At 43.4% G+C, this 19,154-nt stretch overlaps 1 protein-coding gene across 1 annotated transcript in view; it reads left to right on the forward strand.

Moving 5' to 3' along the window:
- Window positions 1-19,154, forward strand: part of LOC129833088 (myoferlin-like) — a 65,096-nt gene that overhangs the window by 32,318 nt on the left and 13,624 nt on the right. The window contains exons 27-42 of the mRNA XM_055897379.1: window positions 1,441-1,555; window positions 2,366-2,468; window positions 2,729-2,868; window positions 3,228-3,392; window positions 5,471-5,558; window positions 5,984-6,061; window positions 6,370-6,551; window positions 8,466-8,624; window positions 10,453-10,554; window positions 10,824-10,985; window positions 12,343-12,505; window positions 12,671-12,741; window positions 12,979-12,993; window positions 13,107-13,205; window positions 18,399-18,527; window positions 18,814-18,969. Coding sequence (XP_055753354.1) covers window positions 1,441-1,555; window positions 2,366-2,468; window positions 2,729-2,868; window positions 3,228-3,392; window positions 5,471-5,558; window positions 5,984-6,061; window positions 6,370-6,551; window positions 8,466-8,624; window positions 10,453-10,554; window positions 10,824-10,985; window positions 12,343-12,505; window positions 12,671-12,741; window positions 12,979-12,993; window positions 13,107-13,205; window positions 18,399-18,527; window positions 18,814-18,969 — 1,927 coding nt within the window. The remainder of the gene's footprint in view (window positions 1-1,440; window positions 1,556-2,365; window positions 2,469-2,728; window positions 2,869-3,227; window positions 3,393-5,470; window positions 5,559-5,983; window positions 6,062-6,369; window positions 6,552-8,465; window positions 8,625-10,452; window positions 10,555-10,823; window positions 10,986-12,342; window positions 12,506-12,670; window positions 12,742-12,978; window positions 12,994-13,106; window positions 13,206-18,398; window positions 18,528-18,813; window positions 18,970-19,154) is intronic.

Genomic DNA, 19,154 nt, shown 5'->3' on the forward strand with positions numbered 1-19,154 from the left:
GATTTGACCGTTCCCCAGACACAGTTACCTCATTGATTTGGTCGATTTGACCTTTCCCCAGACACAGTTACCTCATTGATTTGGTCGATTTGACCTTTCCCCAGACAGTTACCTCATTGATTTCGTCGATTTGACCTTTCCCCAGACACAGTTACCTCATTGATTAGGTTGATTTGACCTTTCCCCAGACAGTTACCTCATTGATTTGGTCGATTTGACCTTTCCCCAGACACAGTTACCTCATTGATTAGGTTGATTTGACCTTTCCCCAGACAGTTACCTCATTGATTAGGTTGATTTGACCTTTCCCCAGACAGTTACCTCATTGATTTGGTCGATTTGACCTTTCCCCAGACAGTTACCTCATTGATTTGGTTGATTTGACCTTTCCCCAGACACAGTTACCTCATTGATTTGGTTGATTTGATCTTTTTCAAGACATTTCTTCAGTGGTTCTGTAATCCCACCTTCTTTACACTAGAGGTGAGCATTCCTGGTCTTAGCTCCAGCTGACAGTACTCTATAGGTTAGTGGGATCAAGCCCGCTATTTGTGATGTGTATGTCTGTGTTTGGTTTTACTATCCTTGTGGGGACCAGAAGTTGTGGTGGTTAATTTCTTTACTTCAAATGAGGAGAGACACACTTATCACACAAGTCAGAGTTATACTTAAACTACATCTTTAATAGTGAGAGCTTTGCAATAGCGATGGCTTGTCGACGAATCACCATCTCTAATGTTCCGTTGAGAGCGGCGAGACAAAAGTACAAAGGTCTTTTATAGCCAAGATACACTACTTTCAACCTACATGACGAACAACAGATAAATAGAATGGGTCACAAGGTTAAGATTTGTATGAAAGATACCTATAATACATAGCAGACAGCATCTGCTGTGTCAACAGTTTTCATTGTATAGACCAGTGTCTGGCCCTCTGACTCCAAACTGGAACCATCTCTCTCTGGTATGGTATCGAACAGAAACATTAACTCATGCTCTGGAATGCTCTTTAGGTTTTATCACCCAAAGACATCGTAAATCTCCTGTCATCTCCCAGAGGCCCATCCTCAGTAGAACACACACACAATAACTATAAGAATACTCTATTCTGTCGAATAAAACAACCATTTGATGCAATAAAGTATTATAACAAAATCTTGCAATTTTTCTCCTCACAGGGATAGTAAAACCAGGAACATTTTGACAAGTGGGGACATTTCGCCGATCCCCACAAGGAAAAAGGCTATTTTAGGCTTATAGGTTAGGTTTAGGGTTAGGGTTACAATTAGGGTTAGGTTTAGGAGTTAGGGTTTGGGTTAGGGGTTAGGGGTAGGTTTAGGGGATAGGGGTAGGGGTTAAGGAAAATAGGATTTTGAATGGGAATGAATTGTTTGGTCCCCACAAGGATAGTGAAACAAACGTGTGTGTCTGTGTGATTCAGCCTGCTAACAGAAGCAGACGCGGGGCACACAGAGTTCACAGACGAGGTCTTCCAGAACGAGACACGTTTCATTGGCGGGGAGTGGAAGCCTGCTGCCGACCCCTTCACAGACGTGGTGAGACAAGAGCAAGACACACACTATTGCTAGAGACAACCCTGTCGCCTGTACCCAGACCCCTCTATCTACAAGAGGGAATAGATATGTAACACTGAGACGTAAAGCTGAGACCCCTAAGTGTCACATTAATTCTCCTTTTAGGATGAAATTGTATGTTCTCTTTTTCTTACAAAAAGAGGCCAACGAAACTGAAGCCATTTCGTCTGTTTCCCTTGCAATTTGATTAGACTACGTAGCGACAGGTGCTCTTCCCTGGATTCATTTTATGCACATATCACTCACTGTCACTGTCATGTTTCCACTTTTTGTCTCTCCTTGTCATGCTAAGAATTGTATCTAAAAATAAAATAAAAGTTGTTTCTTAACAACAGTATTTATAGTTGTTCTTAAAATTCTGCATATTGAACGTTGAAATGGCCAAATGTCCAGACTGTTTGGCATATGACACCGAGTACAAGGAATGAAAACAGGTCTGGATTTCAGGCTGCGTAGCCTTGATGTTATCAAACTTATTGTTTGATGTCGGGGAGTTTACACAGCCAGCTACCTTTTTCCACGGTGGTGCTTGTTTCAGTGAATCCCATAAATATAGAGGCTTAGTTAAATACTTGATAGGAGACTAGAAACCAATGTGAATCAATCCCTCCCCACACAGAATACCCAGATGGGAAAATAGAGTGCTACTTCCCTACTTTTATAAACAGTGTCTCTGTATTGTTTTGATGTTGTATGTGGTATCATTGTCACATGTTGATATACAGCCATTGTGTAATGTTGGAAGTGACTGACTGTGACTGTTCTGTGTAGAATGGGCAGAAGAGCCAGAGTCCAGGGGAGATAGAGTGTCCTGCTGGCTGGACGTGGGAGGATGACTGGAGCTTCGACAGCAACAGGGCTGTGGATGAGAAAGGTAAAGAAGCAGTGGAATTATTCTCCTTCATATCCATAACCCAGATGCTAACACTGGGATTGATTTTATGGTGTACTGCTGTATACTTGTTTCAATCAAACAATCAATATTGTTTAAGGATTAAATTATCAATTTAATTGATACACCTCTTCTGTACTGTATTTTGACTTTACCTATTATAACCAATATGATACTACAGTATAAAGCTGAATGTCCTCTGACTCTGTATACTGTTTGTCACTGTGTGTGTTGTGTACCAGGTTGGGAGTATGGCGTCACTATTCCCCCCGATGACAAGCCCAAGTCCTGGGGAGCAGCAGAGAAGATGTACCACATCCACCGCAGGAAGAGACTCTTACGACCACGCAGGAAAATAGCAGACACTAAAGCAGCACCTGAGGTGAGCGGAGGAGGAAGAAGAGAAGCGGAGGGAGGAGGAGGAAGGGGAGGGGAGGGAGGGAGGGAGAAGGAAGAGGAGGAGGAAATGAATGAGGAGAAGGAAGAGGAGGAGAAGGAAGATGGGGAGGTAAGGGAGGAAGAGCAGGAAGAGGAGGAGGGTAGGAGGAAGAGGAAGGAGGGGAAGGAGGAAGAGAAGAAGGGTAAGGAGGATGGAGGAGAAGGAAGCGGTTATAGAAGAAGAGAGGAGGAAAATGTTTAGTGTGCAGGGTAGAGTGGAAGCATGTGTGTCTGTATGTCAATTTCAAGGGCTAAAGTTCTAGTTCTTACACACTGTCCAATGCCTCTCCGTTGACTCTACAGAGGCGGGATCCCGGCGAAGGCTGGGAATACTCGTCCTTGATTGGCTGGAAGTTCCACAGGAAGGAGCGTTCGTCTGACACATTCCGCCGTCGCCGCTGGAGACGCAAGATGGCTCCGTCAGATGGAATAGGAGCGTCAGCCATCTTCAAACTGGAGGGGGCGCTGGTCAGTAACGTCTTCTGAGTTCAAAAACAATTGACTACACAGGAAGGCTAGACTTAAACTAGTCTCATACCACACATCAAAGTACATCAAAAGTGCTTCATTTTACAAATGTTGTTTTTTTCACTCGCCGAAGATGGACTATCAATCATCATTTTTATAAGTGTTGCTCTCTCCCAGCTGTGTGACTGTGTTGTGGAGAGAAATAAAATACTACTTTAGCTACAAAGTGTTAGGTTCTAGTTAAAGAGAGTAAAAAACTCACGCACGCTTATTCAAGTTTATTATTCACCCACTGGGTCATACAGCTGCATAAGACAAGGAACATATTCACACAAGCACTGGTATTTAACCATTTCTCCTATGCTGAGTCCCTTGTTACACATCTGAACAGCCAATACACCTCTGTTGCTGTCACGTTCCTGACCTATTTATGTTAGTTTGTTATGTGTGTTAGTTGGTCAGGACGTGAGGTTGGGTGGGCATTCTATGTTTTTTGTTTCTGTGTTGGTTTTGGGTTGCCTGGTATGGCTCTTAATTAGAGGCAGGTGTTTGGCGTTCCTCTAATTAGGAGTCATATTTAGGTAGGCGTTGTCACAGTGTTCGTTGTGGGTGATTGTCTTCAGTGTCTGTGTATATGTTTGCACCATACGGGACTGTTTACGGTTTGTTCGGTTTATGTAGTCTGTTCCCTATTCGTGCGTTCTTCTTGTTTTATGTGAGTTCGTCGTCTAGGTCTGTCTTCACCGTTTGTTGTTTTGTTAGTTTAGTTAAGTTCGTGTTTTCTTTAATAAATTATGTGTTCAAACTCCACTGCGCCTTGGTTCGATCAATACTCCTCCTTTTCGGGCGAAGAGGAGGAGGACCGCCGTTACAGTTGCTATCAAGAAGATTAGTAATATATGTTCTTCCTCACTTCATCTAACCAGACCTCTGTCCCAAAGGACTCACTCCTCCCCAACTCACGGCTGTCATGTTGACTTGTACCAGACTATGTCTCTTCTCCCATAGGATCCCTGATGGCTAACAATAACATATCCTGACAGAATGTAAACGTTATACATTCCCATCTCTCCCTCAGTGACATGAATAAGTGTATTTCATATCTAAAAGTCAGAACCCATCAAAAGGCTTTGGGAAACCCTGTCCATGATAATACAATGGAATTTGGCCAAGTGCCTTTTAGTGTGTTATCTTGATTATAATATCCTCTCAGCATTCTCCTCCATCTGCCCCTTCCTGCCCAGTGATCCTGGTTGGCAAAGCACTCAAAAGGCACAGATTAGACCAGAGTTGACTCATGCCCTATTTATTTCAAATCAAATCAAATCAAATTTTATTCATGGTGTTGTGCTATTTGTGCTGCTGTACCATCATGGGCCCAATCCAGAAACAAACCCAAACCCCTAGTCCCTGGACACTTATGGAGATTCAAGAGGATTGGATAGATTTAAGCAATATCGTTATAGCTCCAGCAGGGTCCAATAGTCTAAAATCTTGTGTCTAGGGGGTAGGATCTAGGGTAAATTTTTCTGGGACTGGGCCGTGGTTGTGTTGGTTGTGTTATTATGTCCTGATGTCATGTCATGATGAGCTTAATCAATGCACATATTTTCCTAATGGATGATCATAATAAAGTAATAACTATTAAATAAAGACAAATGTATTCAGGCGGCAGGTAGCCTAGTGGTTAGAGCGTTGGACAAGTAACCGAAGGGTTGCAAGATTGAATCCCCGAGCTGACAAGGTAAAAATCTGTTGTTCAGCCCCTGAACCCACTGTTCCTAGGCTGTCATTGAAAATAAGAATTTGTTCTTAACTGACTTGCCTAGTTAAATAAAGGTAAAATAAAATAAAAATTCAACATTCATTACTCTGGAATTACCTGTCTCTCTAATGAAGGCATTGCTAGCCCTGTTCTGAACTGGTCTCTCTGGCTGCGTTTACACAGGCAGCCCAATTCTGATCTTTTTCCCACTTATTGGCAAAAGAGCTGATCTGATTGGTCAAAAGACCAATCAGTGGGAAAAGATCAGACTGGGGGTGTCTTTGTAAACACAGCCTCTGTGTTTTGTCTACAGGGGGTAGATGTTGATGAGAAGGCCAGTAAGAAGGATGCAGCCAGACTGTTTGGTGCCAACACACCCACCGTTTCCTGTAACTTTGACCGTGAGTAACATTGACCCATGCCAGCTGATTGCAGACACTGATTAAGTGATTAAGGCTGTGGCCACACAGAGGTAGATGAAAGAGTATGAAAAACACATATGCATTGGTCACGGTCCGGTTTGTCCATTAAAAAAGTGAACTAATTTACACATTTTGCATACAAGTTGCATACTTAACAAGATGGACAACATCAGCATTGTTGTTGACAGATATACATTCATCATCTGCTTTGTTCGTGAAGGTATGCCTCCACTAGAAAAAACACTGCGCCAAATGTTGTTGTTTTTTTACGGAGAATCTCTGTCTGGCCGCAGCCTAAATGTTGATTTCTCCTCAGATTCCTCCACTCCACTGCTCTTCCTCTCAGGAAGTCTGGGACCACACTTTGCAGATTACATTAAATCACTATCACTCTCTCTCTTCAGGGTCGTATATGTACCATCTGAGGGTGTATGTCTATCAGGCCAGGAATCTCATCGCCATGGACAGGGACAGCTTCTCAGGTGAGGAACATCATAAAATGTAGATAAATGGATAGCTCACTTCTTTTTTTTTCAACTTACCAAGCGGGTTGTTTCATCCAAACCATTTGTTTGTTAGCTAGTTATTGAGCACCGTCCACAATCTCCTGGCTAGCACTTTAAGCAATGATAGTGGGAAAAGACTGGGTTGCTACCACTAACATTGCATGCGGAAAGAGAGAGTTGGAGGTGGAAGCGTAACCCGATCCTCACAGCAGTTGTAATTGAACCACTAGCTGATTAAATCCGTTTTATCAATACAATGACTGTGCTCTGGTCTCCTGCTTCAGATCCCTACGCCCATGTGTCCTTCCTCCATGTGAGTAAGACCACAGAGGTCATCAGGGCCACTCTGAACCCCACCTGGGACCAGACCCTCATCTTTAATGACATCGAGATCTATGGAGACCCCCAGACCATTGCACACAACCCCCCCAATGTGGTGCTGGAGCTCTACGACAGTGACCAGGTGGTATGTACCCTATCCTACCCTCACTTACCCTACCAGTTGTAGTGTGTTAGCAATACTTAGTGGTGCAATACCAGCCGAGCACTGTACATACATGTGATACACTTATGTATGTGGTCAATGTGTGCGACCACCACTAAGTACATTTCAATGAATCCTGTGAGTCCAAGTCAAGTCAATACGTTACACCCGTCAATTTCCATCCACTGCCTGTTCACCTGGACTTATTCACCTGTGCCCTGATAAAAACTTCTTAAGGATCGGCATTCAGTCAACGGGACAGTTATAAATCATGCAGCACGTTATGTCAAGATCACAGATTTTAGAGAAACAACAAATGTCGGTACATAAAAGTGTCTTTTATCGGCTGAAAGCTTAAATTATTGTTAATATAACTGCACTGTCCAATTTACGGTAGCTATTACTGCGAAAAAATGCCATGCTATTGTTTGAGGAGAGCTCCTAACAGCAAAAACTTTTTCCACCGCGATAGGTTTGATAAATTCACCTCTGAAGGTGACATGTGTACTTAAATCAGAGCAAGATTTCAGAATGTATCATCCAAAGGGTCCCAGAGATAACATGAAGTGTCGTTTTGTTAGATAAAATCCTTTTTCATTTCCTAAAAAGGTCCATATAGCATGCACGATCGATTTTGTATTTCTACACGTTCAATTTGCAAAGAAAGGAATCTGTGAAAATCTCATCCTAAACGTTGTTTCAACCAGCCAAATCACGTTTTTATGTATTCCTCAGAGATCATAGAAGGTAACAAGACTTCACTATATCATTAGAGGTGTAGTTTATTCTATAGGACACCATATTTGGTCAGAGAGCGACGCCTTCATGGCACGCCGATGACGCGAGCGGTCATCACTTGAACGACTGTATCTTTGTCAAATAAGCACCAATCGGGGTCAAACAAAGCTAGCTAGATAGACAATGTGCTGGGATTTACGGGAATATCCGGAAACCATGTATATGTCGTAAAATGTAGCTACTAACCTTGTACGACAGCATGCCTTTTCATTTTGGACAAAAATCATAAGGATATTCAGAGTTATGAAGTTATGAAAACGGGTTGTTTTGCAAATGTTGAACTTATAATATGGCTACTAATACTTTGAAAGTTAAATCAAAGTCAAAGTATACAGATTTGACGATATTCTTGCAGAAAAATGTAATATGAATGCGAATGTCTCTTCACGATTTGCCCAAATGTACTTGGGGACTTCACATTAAAAGTATTGTAGTTCACTGATACTTCAAGTTTTCCATCTGAAACTTTGCATATACACCATCTTGTGGACACTATCGGAATTACAACCAGAGTGATGGCTAGAACTGTGACCTTTCTCTTGCATTTCAAAGATGGTGGTACACACATTGTATCTTGCATTTCCACAAACGTCAAATTGTTTTCCTTTCAAATGGTACCAAGAAAATGCATAACCTTGCTTCAGGGCCTGAGCTACAGGCAGTTAGATTTGGGTATGTCATTTAGGTGAAAATTGAAAAAAAGGGGGCTATCTCTATCCAGCCCTGTCTATTTCAACAGTGTCATATTGTAAGTTCAAGAATATTTCGGTACCATTGTTTTTGACTAGTGCAAGCAGTTGATACTTATCTAGCTATCTGTTATTATTTTTCTTTTAAGCATGTATGTTGGAAGCATCTTCGTCCTTGTCGACAAAAAAATAAAAAATAACTTGTGTTTGTGTTTTTCTTTACTCTTACTCTTGTACTATTAGCTAGTTATTTTTTAAGGTTTTACTTGAAATTATCTGGATATGTGGTTGTTTTGCCTACTTTAGTTGAATGCACTGATTGCAAGTCGCTCTGATAAAGAGTGTCTGCTAAATGTACTAAAATGTAAATGTAGATGCTACATATCCCTGTGCTGTGTCCGACTCACAGGGTAAAGACGAGGCCATGGGCCGCTGTACGTGTCCCCCTGTGGTAAAGCTGAACCTCGGCACAGTGGTCTCCCCCAAACTGCTGTGGTTCCCCGTCACCAAGAAAGGCCGCAGCGCAGGAGAGATGCTGGTGGCTGCCGAGCTATTGCTGAAAGACAAGGTAAAGTACTACCCAGCTAGCACAAAATGTTCTGAGAACCGTATGTTTCTTAGAGCTTGGTGAAAGCTTCGTGATCCTATGGTTATTTTGCATAAAACCTTCCCGCAACTTTCTGGGAATGGTGCTGGATAGTGGCTTGGTCTTGGAACATTCTCAGCACATTTAAGGAACCTGATAAAAAACGTTATTTTCTTGGTATTTCATTACTTTAACAGAACGTTTCCAAAAGTTCAAAGATGGTTACATTCAATTACAATGCTGGTGATGTTCTAGGAACGTTCTCCAATTTGTTTGACATTGGGAATGTTCTGCAATATTTCCGAGAACGTTAAGAAACAACATTCTTCTGTGGGAATTTCAGTACTTCAGAATAACTTTTCTTACAGGTTTCCTCATGGTTCTATTTAAAGTCATGTTGTCAAATTGTTCGGAGAACATTAACGAAACGTTTGTTTGCAACGCTCAGAGAAAGTTTTTAGAATGTATGTTAAAAACATATACATTCCATTATTCTCAGCATCAACAAAACTCTCTCTATCCTCTGTCTTGTTAAGAGTGTTCAGGTGTGTTGGCTATGCCCACTAATTGGCCACACCTGATCTTAATGTGTACTTGTTTCCTTTGAAATGGGGTCTGTTTGTAGACTAAAATTAACACCTTTGTATGAATTAAAAAGAATATGGCATGCTAGCTCCAACCTGGTGGTGCAGTGGGCTAATTCCATGGATAGAGAACAGAAGCTCATAGGTTTGCATCTCACTGATGCTGTGCCACAATAAATGCATGATTAATGCCTAAGCAAATTCATTTTCATGTGTCCTATCTGTGCTTTGGGTTAACTGTTTTGAACTCCAACTTAGCTAGCAGTTTTATTAAAAGTCTCAGAAGGTTTTTTAATTGTCTTCAAATAACCTAGAATTTCTATTCTCTGAAAGTTTAGAAAACCTGCCAGGGAAACTTTCAGAGAACCATAATAAAACATTCTCAGAACCTCCCTGCAACTTAAGAATGTGCGTTCCCAGAACAGGTGAAATTTTCTCTTACGTTCTAAGAACGTGGCTTCTCTTATGGCTTCTCTACCAGAACAAATGTGAAACCAAAAAAGTACGTTCCCACAATTTCCAATGAAGCAAAAACTTTCCCGGATCTGTCCTCTTCTTTAAAGTGGTACTGCAACTTCCCTTCAAACTCAGTGTACTGTATAACAGTTCTCTCCATGAGATATACTACTATTATCAGGGACTGGAAGGAAGAGACAAATGCTCTCGATGTCAACAAAGTGACTGAATGAACGTGACATAAATGTACTATATTTGAGTGGTATTACTGGTATTTTAACTGTACACCATATGTACTGTAGATTTGTAGGTGATACTTAACTAGTTTGGTCTCAGATATGTTTGTGTTTGACATTGACAATGACCATAGGAGCTATCAAGACAACACAAACAGATCTAGGACCAGGCTAATCTTTAAAGCTGAAATCCACGAAAGGCGTCACTGGTCGCCTCGCAGGTTGACGTTTGTTGTCCTGGAGGCAGAACTGAGCAATTTCTCCTTAGATAGGAAAGGGAAACTTCCAATGAAGCAGATATGCTAGCTGGGTAGTGCCCAGTGTTGCAGTGTTGTTACGGTGAAAGTTGCTCCTAACCAAAGATTTCTCTACCCCTAACCTCACGCGCCAGGCGGGTGAAAAATATCTGACTGTGTGTCAGTGGTTGGTGCAACTTCCACCAACTCCAGTCCAGGTCGAGTTACTGTAGAGCACTTTTTTTGTGAAGATCACAATATAAAATACATTTAATTGATTGATTCATGTTACTTTTAGGCCAATGAGAGTGACTTGCCCCTGGTGCCCCCCAGACGAGGAGCAACACTCTACATGGTTCCCCAGGGAATCAGGCCTGTCGTGCAGCTTACCGCCATCGAGGTGAGGCCTCAGGCAGCCCACAACACCATCACACACACACACACACACACACACACACACACACACACACACACACACACACACACACACACACACACACACACACACACACACACACACACACACAACTACACATTCGTGCACGTGAAGACACACACACATTCTCCTCTGTGTGCCCGCGTGCGCGCGTGTGTGTGTGTACATGCACACTCGTGCACATGCACACTCGTGCTTATGTGTATGCGGTGTGTGTGTGTGTTGTGTCCTAGGTCTTAGCCTGGGGTCTGAGGAACATGAAGACCTACCAGTTGGCCACAGTCACCTCTCCCAGTCTCATGGTGGAGTGTGGGGGGGAGGTCGTCCAGACGGCCGTCATCAAGAACATCAAGAAGAACCCCAACTTCCCCGGATCTGTCCTCTTCTTTAAAGTGGTACTGCAACTTCCCTTCAAACTCAGTGTACTGTATACCAGTTCTCTCCATGAGATATACTACTATTATCAGGGACTGGAAGGAAAAGACAAATGCTCTCAATGTCAACAAAGTGACTGAATGAACGTGACATAAATGTGCTATATTTGAGTGGTATTTACTGGTATTTTAATTGTATACCATATGTACTGTAGATTTGTAGGTGATACTTAACTAGTTTGGTCTCAGATGTGTTTGTGTTTGACATTGACAGTGACCATAGGAGCTATCAAGACAACACAAACAGATCTAGGACCAGGCTAATCTTTAAAGCTGAAATCCACGAAAGGCGTCACTGGTCGCCTCGCAGGTTGACGTTTATTGTCCTGGAGGCAGAACTGAGCAATTTCCCCTTAGATAGGAAAGGGAAATGCATAGTCAGTTGTACAACTGAATGCCTTCAACTGAAATGTGTCTTCTGCATTTATTCCAACCCCTCTGAATCAGAGAGGTGCGGAGGGCTGCCTTAATCGACATCCACGTCTTCAGCGCCTGGGGAACAGCGGATTAAGTGCCTTGCTCAGGGGCAGAACGACAGATTTTTACCTTGTCAGCTCAGGGATTCGATCCAGCAACCTTTCGGCAAGCTGCAAAGTCAAAATTGGCTCTATTGTAAAAATTCATGAAAACTAAAATGAGCTTTTTGGTCTTAATTTAAGGTTAGGGTTAGGCATTAGGGTTAGCAGTGTGGTTAATGTTAAGGTTAGGTTTAAAATGAGATTTTATGACTTTGTGACTGTGCCAGCTAGTGACCACACTGCAGAGCTGCCTCCAGAAAATTATTCATGACAAAAAATGCTAACCTGCGGTCTCCCCAGGCCCCTGTTAATGTTTTTGTAACAGAGGAGATGAGCATCCATCATCATGGTAAAAAAAAAAATCCTAGTACATACTCTGATGTTCTATCATTCCTGCAATGATGTCAGAACCAAGTAAACAGCGTTCGTTGTTGGAAATAACGTCTTTGTTGTTGTAATATCTCAAACGGACGTGGAAGTATCACCACTACAGATTCCAGCCTGAAGGACCCCAATTATTGATGCATTTTCCATCCCAATAAATAATTACTTAGGTTGAAATGTTTGACAACCATTAAGATAAACCAGTTTAAATGTCTCTGCATTTAAGCTGACTAATTATGCTTTCTGTTTAATTGATTGATTGTCTTTGATTTGATCCTATAGTTCATGCACTAACTGTAAGTCGCTAAGACCGTCTGCTCAATGTCTAATATGGATATGTAAAATGTTGTTTCTGTATCACTGTGTAACACTGTGAGTTGTCTGAGCCAGGTTAACCCTAACCCCCCTCCCCCCAGCTCCTACCCAAAGAGGAGATGTACACCCCTCCCATCGTTCTGAAGGTGATCGACCACCGGCCGTTCGGCAGGAAGCCCATTGTGGGCCAGTGTACCCTCTCCCTGGAGGAATTCCGCTGTGACCCTTACGTCACCAATGCTGAGGTGGCCATGTCTTCCAAAGGTACACGCATACAAACAGAACCACGTATGCACGCACACAAATACGCATGAACGTATGCACGAATGTGCACAGCAGATACACACACAACATTGCTAAAGTACTGTACTGTATGTGTCACATCTATTTACTACCCCATTTCTTTTCTCTTATGTATTATTGTAATAGTGGCCATGATGGCAGCAACTCAAGGAGACATCATCATTAACATGGAGGATAGGCCCATCCTCAATACTGAGGTAGCTACTGTAAAACTTAAAAAGGACTTTACAGTATTAGCTTGTGTTGTGTTGTTTTATCAGAAATGTACCAGCACTGTAGCCTGGGTGCCATGCTGTTTCTGCTGTCTTGTGAAAATAGCTTGGCATGATAATGAGTGACAAAGAGTTGACAAGATGGTACAAACAGATCTGGGATCAGGCTAATGTGTTGTGTGGTTACACGTTCTGATGATTGTATTCTGTTTTTCTTCTTAGCTCCACAAAGAGAAGGTGAGATTTTTCCTTTTGTGAATACATATGATCAAGGATGGAAAGAATCAAGGATTTGACAAGAGTCAAAATGTGCTGTTATTGAGGCTTATTTGAGTCTGCCTGTTTTGCAGGAGGAGGAGGCAGTTGACTGGTGGAGTAAGTTCTATGCCTCTGTGGGAGAGCACGAGAAGTGTGGGCCGTACCTCGAAAAAGGATACGACACCCTAAAGGTACAGCGCCGACCGAGATGGCCGCCTCGCTTCGCATTCCTTGGAAAATATGCAGTATTTTGTTTTTTTATGTGTTATTTCTTACATTGGTACCCCAGGTGATCTTAGGTTTCATTACATACAGTCGGGAGGAACTACTGAATATACGATTAACGTCAACTAACCATCGTTCCTACCAGGAATATGACTTTCCCGAAACGGATCCAGTGTTTTGCCTTCCACCCAATACAATGGATCTGATCCCAGCCGGCGACCCTACGCGACGCCGTAAAAGGGGCAAACGTAGCGGTCTCCTGGTCAGGCTTCGGAGACGGGCACATCGCGCTCCACTCCCTAGCATACTACTCGCCAATGTCCAGTCTCTTGACAATAAGGTTGATGAAATCCGAGCACGGGTAACATTCCAGAGAGACATCAGGGATTGCAACGTGCTCTGCTTCACGGAAACATGGCTAACTCAAGAGACGCTAACGGAGTCGGTGCAGCCAGCTGGTTTCTTCACGCATCGCGCCGACAGAAACAAACATCTTTCTGGTAAGAAGAGGGGCGGGGGGGTATGCCTCATGATTAACGAGACGTGGTGTGATCATCATAACAACACACAGGAACTCAAGTCATTCTGTTCACCTGATCTAGAACTCCTCACAATCAAATGTCGACCGCATTATCTACCAAGGGAATTCTCTTCGATCAAATTCACAGCCGTATATATTCCCCCCAAGCAGACACATCGATGGCCCTGAACGAACTCTATCTGACTCTTTGTAAACTGGAAACCACACACCCTGAGGCTGCATTCATCGTAGCTGGGGATTTTAACAAGGCTAATCTAAAAACAAAACTCCCTAAATTCTATCAGCATATCGATTGTGCTACCAGGGCTGGTAAAACCCTGGATCATTGTTATACTAACTTCCGCGACGCATATAAGGCCCTCCCCCGCCCTCCTTTCGGAAAAGCTGACCACGACTCCATTTTGTTGATTCCAGCCTACAAACAGAAACTAAAACAACAAGCTCCCGCGCTCAGGTCTGTTCAACGCTGGTCCGACCAATCTGATTCCACGCTTCAAGACTGCTTCGATCACGCGGATTGGAATATGTTCCGCATTGCGTCCAACAACAACATTGAAGAATATGCTGATTCGGTGAGCGAGTTCATTAGGAAGTGCATTGACGATGTCGTACCCACAGCAACGATTAAAACATTCCCAAACCAGAAACCGTGGATTGACGGCAGCATTCGCGTGAAACTGAAAGCGCGAACCACTGCTTTTAACCAGGGCAAGGTGACCAGAAACATGACCGAATACACACAGTGTAGCTATTCTCTCCGCAAGGCTATCAAACAGGCTAAGTCCCAGTACAGAGACAAAATAGAGTCGCAATTCAACAGCTCAGACACAAGAGGTATGTGGCAGGGTCTACAGTCTATCACGGATTACAAAAAGAAAACCAGCCCCGTCGCGGACCAGGATGTCTTGCTCCCAGACAGGCTAAATAACTTTTTTGCCCGCTTTGAGGACAATACAGTGCCACTGACACGGCCCGCTACCAAAACCTGCGGGCTCTCCTTCACTGCAGCCGAGGTGAGTAAAACATTTAAACGTGTTAACCTTCGCAAGGCTGCAGGCCCAGACGGCATTCCCAGCCGCGTCCTCAGAGCATGCGCAGACCAGCTGGCTGGTGTGTTTACGGACATATTCAATCAATCCTTATCCCAGTCTGCTGTTCCCACATGCTTCAAGAGGGCCACCATTGTTCCTGTTCCCAAGAAAGCTAAGGTAACTGAGCTAAACGACTACCGCCCCGTAGCACTCACTTCCGTCATCATGAAGTGCTTTGAGAAACTAGTCAAGGACCATATCACCTCCACCCTACCGGACACCCTAGACCCACTCCAATTTGCTTACCGACCCAATAGGTCCACAGACGACGCAATCGCAACCACACTGCACACTGCCCTAACCCATCTGGACAAGAGGAATACCTATGTGAGAATGCTGTTCATCGACTACAGCTCAGAATTTAACACCATAGTACCCTCCAAACTCGTCATCAAGCTCGAGACCCTGGGTCTCGACCCCGCCCTGTGCAACTGGGTCCTGGACTTCCTGACGGGCCGCCCCCAGGTGGTGAGGGTAGGTAACAACATCTCCACCCCGCTGATCCTCAACACTGGGGCCCCACAAGGGTGCGTTCTGAGCCCTCTCCTGTACTCCCTGTTCACCCACGACTGCGTGGCCATGCACGCCTCCAACTCAATCATCAAGTTTGCGGATGACACTACAGTGGTAGGCTTGATTACCAACAACGACGAGACGGCCTACAGGGAGGAGGTGAGGGCCCTCGGAGTGTGGTGTCAGGAAAATAACCTCACACTCAACGTCAACAAAACAAAGGAGATGATTGTGGACTTCAGGAAACAGCAGAGGGAGCATCCCCCTATTCACATCGACGGGTCAGTAGTGGAGAAGGTGGAAAGTTAAGTTCCTCGGTGTACACATCACGGACAAACTGAATTGGTCCACCCACACAGACACTGTTGTGAAGAAGGCGCAACAGCGCCTCTTCAACCTCAGGAGGCTGAAGAAATTCGGCTTGTCACCAAAAGCACTCACAAACTTCTACAGATGCACAATCGAGAGCATCCTGTCGGGCTGTATCACTGCCTGGTACGGCAACTGCTCCGCCCACAACCGTAAGGCTCTCCAGAGGGTAGTGAGGTCTGCACAACGCATCACCGGGGGCAAACTACCTGCCCTCCAGGACACCTACACCACCCGATGTCACAGGAAGGGCATAAAGATCATCAAGGACAACAACCACCCAAGCCACTGCCTGTTCACCCCGCTATCATCCAGAAGGCGAGGTCAGTACAGGTGCATCAAAGCTGAGACCGAGAGACTGAAAAACAGCTTCTATCTCAAGGCCATCAGACTGTTAAACAGCCACCACTAACATTTAGCGGCCGCTGCCAACATACTGACTCGACTCCAGCCACTTTAAAAATGGGAATTGATGGAAATTATGTAAAAATGTACCACTAGCCACTTTAAACAATGCCACTTAATATAATGTTTACATACCCTACATTACCCATCTCATATGTATATGTATATACTGTACTCTATATCATCTACTGCATCTTGCCATCTTTATGTAATACATGTACCACTAGCCACTTTAAACTATGCCACTTTATGTTTACATACCCTACAGTACTCATCTCATATGTATATACCGTACTCTATACCATCTACTGCATCTTGCCTATGCCGTTCTGTACCATCACTCATTCATATATCTTTATGTACATATTCTTTATCCCTTTACACTTGCGTGTATAAGGTAGTAGTTGTGGAATTGTTAGGTTAGATTACTTGTTGTTATTACTGCATTGTCGGAACTAGAAGCACAAGCATTTCGCTACACTCGCATTAACATCTGCTAACCATGCGTATGTGACTAATAAAATTTGATTTGATTTGAGAACGTTCTACCACTTCTGTCTCCATGACTGAAAGGTTTGAGTTGACCTGGGGGTTTTTTGGAAATCTCTTTTGTCTTACAATGGTCACAAGGACTGTTCATAGGACTTTTCCATCAATATTTAACACCCACCTGGGTTTTACACGACAACCAGTATAATGGTGATGCTGTGAGAAATGTGTGTTTTCTTATATGTATGATGGTGTGAATTGTGTGTATCGCCTCAGGTGTATCAGGGTTGTACATACAGTCAGGTCCCAAATTATTGACACCTTTGATAAAGATTAGCAATAGAAAAACTCTTTCTAGGGAGTTTTTCCTAGCCACCGTGCTTCTACACCTGCATTCTAGCTGTTTGGGGTTTTAGGCTGGGTCTCTGTACAGCACTTCGAGATATTAGCTGATGTACGAAGGGCTATATAAAATAAACTTGATTGATTGATTGATTGAGCAATAAAGACTGTATAAAATTCATAATACAAGTGCTGTATTGTATGCTCAAAGATATTGCTCAATTATATTATTTTATACTAGTACAATTGATCAGAGAAAGAGATTTTGTTAACAATAGACCTTAGTCCATTCCTCCATACAGAATATTTCCAGATCCTTGATGTCCTTCGCTTATGGACTGCCCTCTTCAATTCAAACCACAGGTTTTAAATGGGGTTCAAGTCTGGAGACTGAAATGGCCATTGTAAAATGTTGATTTTGTGGTCAATTAAACATTTCTTTGTGGATTTTGATGTGTGCTTGGGGTTATTGTCTTGCTAGAAGATTTACTTGCAGCCAAATTTCAGCCTCCTGGCAGAGGAAACCAGGTTTTTGGCTAAGATATGCTGGTACTTGGTAAAGTTCATGATGCCGTTGACCTTAACAAGGGTCCCAGGACCAGTGGAAACAAAATAGCCACATAACATCAAAGATCCACCACCATATATTACGGTAGCTCTAAGGTTATTTTCTGCATATGCATCCTTCTTTCGATTCCAAATCCACCACTGGTGTACATGGCCAAAGAGCTCTATTTTCATGCCATCTGACCATAGCACCGCCTGGAGTTTGCTAAATGGTATTGGCACTTTGATTCGAACCGGTGCTATGGTCAGATGACATGAAAATAGAGCTCTTTGGCCACAAAATCATCATCTTGCTATGGCCATCTCAGTCTCCGGTCTTGAACCCCATTGAAAACCTGTGGTTTGACTTGAAGAGGGAAGTCCATAAGAGCAGATGAAGGATATCAAGGAACTGGAAAGATGCTGTACGGAGGAATGGTCTAAGATCCCTCTCAATGTGTTCTCCAATGTTATAAAACATTTTAGAAAATGGCTTGGTGTTGTTATCATCGCAAGGGGAGGGTGCTGGAGTATTGAAAACGGGTGCCAATCATTTTTACCCCTATCTTTTTTAGATTTTTTGTTATTACTTGTTTAACAAAGTCTCTTTCCCTGAGCAATTGTATTATAATAAATAACAATATAGCTCAGTGTTTTGTATTATTTATTTTATACTGTTTTTTTTGTTAACTTTATCGAGGGAGCCAATCATTTTGATTTGTGTGGGTGTGGGTGTGTGTATGTGTGTGTCTGTGTATCTGTGTGTGTCTTAAGGTGTTTCAGGTTGCGTGATGTGTGTTTGTCCTCAACATATTAATGTATGTGTCCTCATGTGTATAACAGTGTGATGTGTGTTTTCTCAGGTGTATGAAGGGGAGCTGGAGGAGGTCCCAGATTTCCGAGGGCTGACAGATTTCTGTAAAACGTTCCGACTGCAGCGGGGGAAGACTGAGGATGAGGACGACGACCCCTCAGTGGTCGGAGAGTTCAAGGTGATCGCAGACCTCTTTTTCTTTTAGGAATGTATGATCCTTCATGCATACAATTCATCCTGTTAAGATATATTTTCAAGGGAGTTCTGTCCAGAGCCTGTTTTCAATAACAAGGAGACATGGACTAAAGCCCTGCACATACAGCTGGTCGGGGGGAAAACAACGTTACATAGAACCAATGATAAAACGTCCTTATTTTCTCCACTTTATATGTGAACCCAGCCTAAGTATTGACACCTAGCCTGACTTTTGACCCCTGACCCTGCTGGTGCCTCCTGTGCTGTAGGGCTCGTTCCGGGTGTACCCCCTATCTGATGACCCAGGGGTGCCAGCCCCACCACGCCAGTTCAGAGAGCTGCCTGAGAGCGGGTTGCAGGAGTGCCTGGTCAGGATCTACGTGGTGCGATGCATGGACCTGCAGCCTAAAGACAACAACGGCATGGTGAGTGGACGCCAAACACAGTCTAACAGACTCTACACACCGAGAACACTTCCGACGCGATCCTGGATCAGGCGTATGTCAAAAGCTGAATTAATTTCAACTTTCAGCTGAGCGTTTTTGCAGCGCATATACATAAGTTTGCCCCTCCCCCTCACCAACCAACAGTTCTCATTAAAATACATGAC

The sequence above is a fragment of the Salvelinus fontinalis genome, chromosome 34, assembly GCF_029448725.1.
Source record: "Salvelinus fontinalis isolate EN_2023a chromosome 34, ASM2944872v1, whole genome shotgun sequence".
NCBI lineage: Eukaryota > Metazoa > Chordata > Actinopteri > Salmoniformes > Salmonidae > Salvelinus > Salvelinus fontinalis.